At 33.9% G+C, this 2,632-nt stretch overlaps 1 protein-coding gene across 1 annotated transcript; it reads right to left on the reverse strand.

Moving 5' to 3' along the window:
- Positions 1–1,300: 1,300 nt before the first annotated feature.
- On the reverse strand, positions 1,301–1,939 carry LOC137618909 (uncharacterized protein PF3D7_1120000-like). Its single transcript, XM_068349112.1, has one exon. It carries the CDS (start codon positions 1,937–1,939, stop codon positions 1,301–1,303), a length of 639 nt encoding a protein of 212 aa, XP_068205213.1.
- Between the last annotated feature and the right edge of the window lie 693 nt (positions 1,940–2,632).

Below are 2,632 nucleotides of genomic sequence, written 5' to 3' on the forward strand. Positions count from 1 at the left end.
GGTCACACAAATTATCTTCATATTTTCCCCTGAAATTTGCTTTTAAGTTGACCATATTTAAACTTGTTTTCATCACAAGGGATGCCTTATCCAGATTCATTTCTCTAATATAAGGCTGTGTGAAATTTCCTTTAATAAATCTTAATTTTTTCATCACTTTCTTTTTTTCTTCAATAGTTTCTTCTATTTTTCCATAATTCTTTTCTTGATTTCTTTATTCAGGGTCCTTTTCCCCCAACTTCTTATTTCTTCAACTTCCATCCCATATTTACAACAGATTTCTTCAACGCTCTTGCTCCAGCACTTTCCATACGGGTTTTTCAACTGATCCTCAATTATCTCTCTTACTAATCTTTTTTTCCTCAGAGTTTACAATATAGTAGAAGAGCATTAATTTCTTATATTCTATTCTGCAGGACACCGGCCATATTCCTGCTTCTGCTAGTATGCCCCAATATGGAGTACTTGCAGGTAGTTCATACATATTTCTTATTATCTTATATTAGAGGTTTTTGAGATCTTTCATATCTTTATCCCTTATTACACTCCATGTCTCCACGTTGGCAAATATTGTTGGTACTACTACTGTTTCATATATCTTCTTTCTGACTTCCAATGCCATCTTTCCTACTTTTCTTGTATTTCCATATTTTCTTATTTCTTGGGCCATATATGCAACCCTCTGGCTTTTATTACTGATACTCAATTCTTTGTTTTCCTTCTCTGAGTACCATTCACCCAGATACTTATATTCCTTAACTAAACTTACTTGTCCGTTCTTCACTTTTGTTTCAATCTCCTCCTCTTTATCATTCTTTCTTTTAATTCTTAATACACCCGATTTTTGGGGGTTGGTGTTGATTTTAAATTTCTTTAGGGTCTCCAAGCTATGACAATTACTTATGGCACTTTCTATACCTTCTTTCCTTCCTGTGGGAAACATTATATGATCTACAAATACCAGTGATTCTATTTCAATATTTCTTATCAATGTGATATTTTTCTGCAAATGCTATTGACTTTGTCAGTTGCGATACTGTATAGCTTGGGTCCATATATTGTTCCTTGTCTCACATTTCCTTCAATCTTATACCTCCTGTTGTACCTGCTGGACAGTTGATGGCTGCTCTACCTTTTTCATCAATTTTTCTAACTATCAGTGCTTCCTTCCATCCTATAATTTTTCCCATTTTTTTTTTAATGCAATCCTTTAGGTCTAGCTTATTGAAGCACTTATATGCATCACAGAACCATATGTATGTCGACCCTCCCAAATAGGCATTATAGTCTAATACTGCATTCAATATAAGCAGATGATCAGCCGTAGATCTTCCTTCAATGCCTCCACACTGAATCTACTCATCTCTTCTTTGAATCTGTCCTTATATTTTTTCATCTTTATTTCCTCGTATATTTTACTAATTATGCTTGTGATGAATATGCCTCTTTTATTTTCTAGTTCCATTTTATTTCCCTTTTTGTGGATTGAAAGTATCCACATCTCTTCCCACTCTTTGGGGATACATATGCTTTCATCAATTTCTGTTAGGATCAGCATCAGACATTCTATTATTTCTTTCCACATCATTTTAATCACAACATTGTTCAATCCTTGCCTGTCCGTTGTGTATTTGTCTTTCAGGCTTTTTATGATGGCTTCTACTTTTTGATAGGTTATTTTCTCTTCCTTGCTGGATCTCACTCTGTCACTTTCTGACAGCCATTTATCAAACATGTTGCTGATATCTTCTGCCAGGGTCTCTTCTTCACTTTGGGGATTTTCTAGCTTAAATAAATCACTGTAGAATTTCTCATATTCTTTCTTTATTTCTTCAACATCCTCTATTATTTCTCCATCCTTCCCTCTGATTGCTGTACATTTGCTGGCATTTTTTCCATCTACTTTCTTCTTAAATTCCCAGAAGGCTGTGCTGTTCATACCCCCTTTTGCTTTGATCTCTTATGCTTACATGATTATTCTTTAACCTTCCTCTTTTTGTTTTTCTTCTTGTATGTATAGGTCTACGAGGCTCTCCTGTACTTTAATTCTTCTCTTGACCTCATTGTTTTCCTTTCCAAGATTAATCCAATTATTTTTTAAGGTTCTTTTAAGTTTCATTAATTTCTTTAGTTTCTTGGACCTCTTGTTTTTTTCTGTTTGTCTCTTTTACACTACATGTTCTTAATATTTCTTGCACTTTTTCTTGACATTTTGAATATTTTATTCTTAAAATAACTTTTTCTTTGGCAATCTTTGTGGACTTTTAAATGGTTCAAGACTATTTTGTATCTAACCTTTCTTTTTTTCTTGTTTAGGATCAACCAATTCATTTCAAGTGGGAGGGCACAGTGATCAAAATACACCATTTCTTTTGATATTCTGTAAGGTGTTATCACTTTCTCTTCGTCAATTACCATGCTACTAATACCTTCTTCGTCTTCTTCTCTAACTAGAGCATAATCTATCACGGATTTCTTCTCTTTTGCAATTCTCGTCCAAGTCCCTCTGCATTTTGGGTTGCTATTTGCAAATATCGTGTTGGACTCCTCTGCCAAGTCTCTTAACATTTTGCCTAATTTTGAAATCTCATTACTATTGTATCTTATTATGCATCCTACTTTACAGTTGAAG

Source organism: Palaemon carinicauda, chromosome 25 (genome assembly GCF_036898095.1).
Source record: "Palaemon carinicauda isolate YSFRI2023 chromosome 25, ASM3689809v2, whole genome shotgun sequence".
Classification (NCBI taxonomy): domain Eukaryota; kingdom Metazoa; phylum Arthropoda; class Malacostraca; order Decapoda; family Palaemonidae; genus Palaemon; species Palaemon carinicauda.

Bases quoted from the DNA above. Each gene is read 5' to 3' on its own strand.
- LOC137618909 (XM_068349112.1), bottom strand. From the start codon at position 1,939: ATGAACAGCACAGCCTTCTGGGAATTTAAGAAGAAAGTAGATGGAAAA.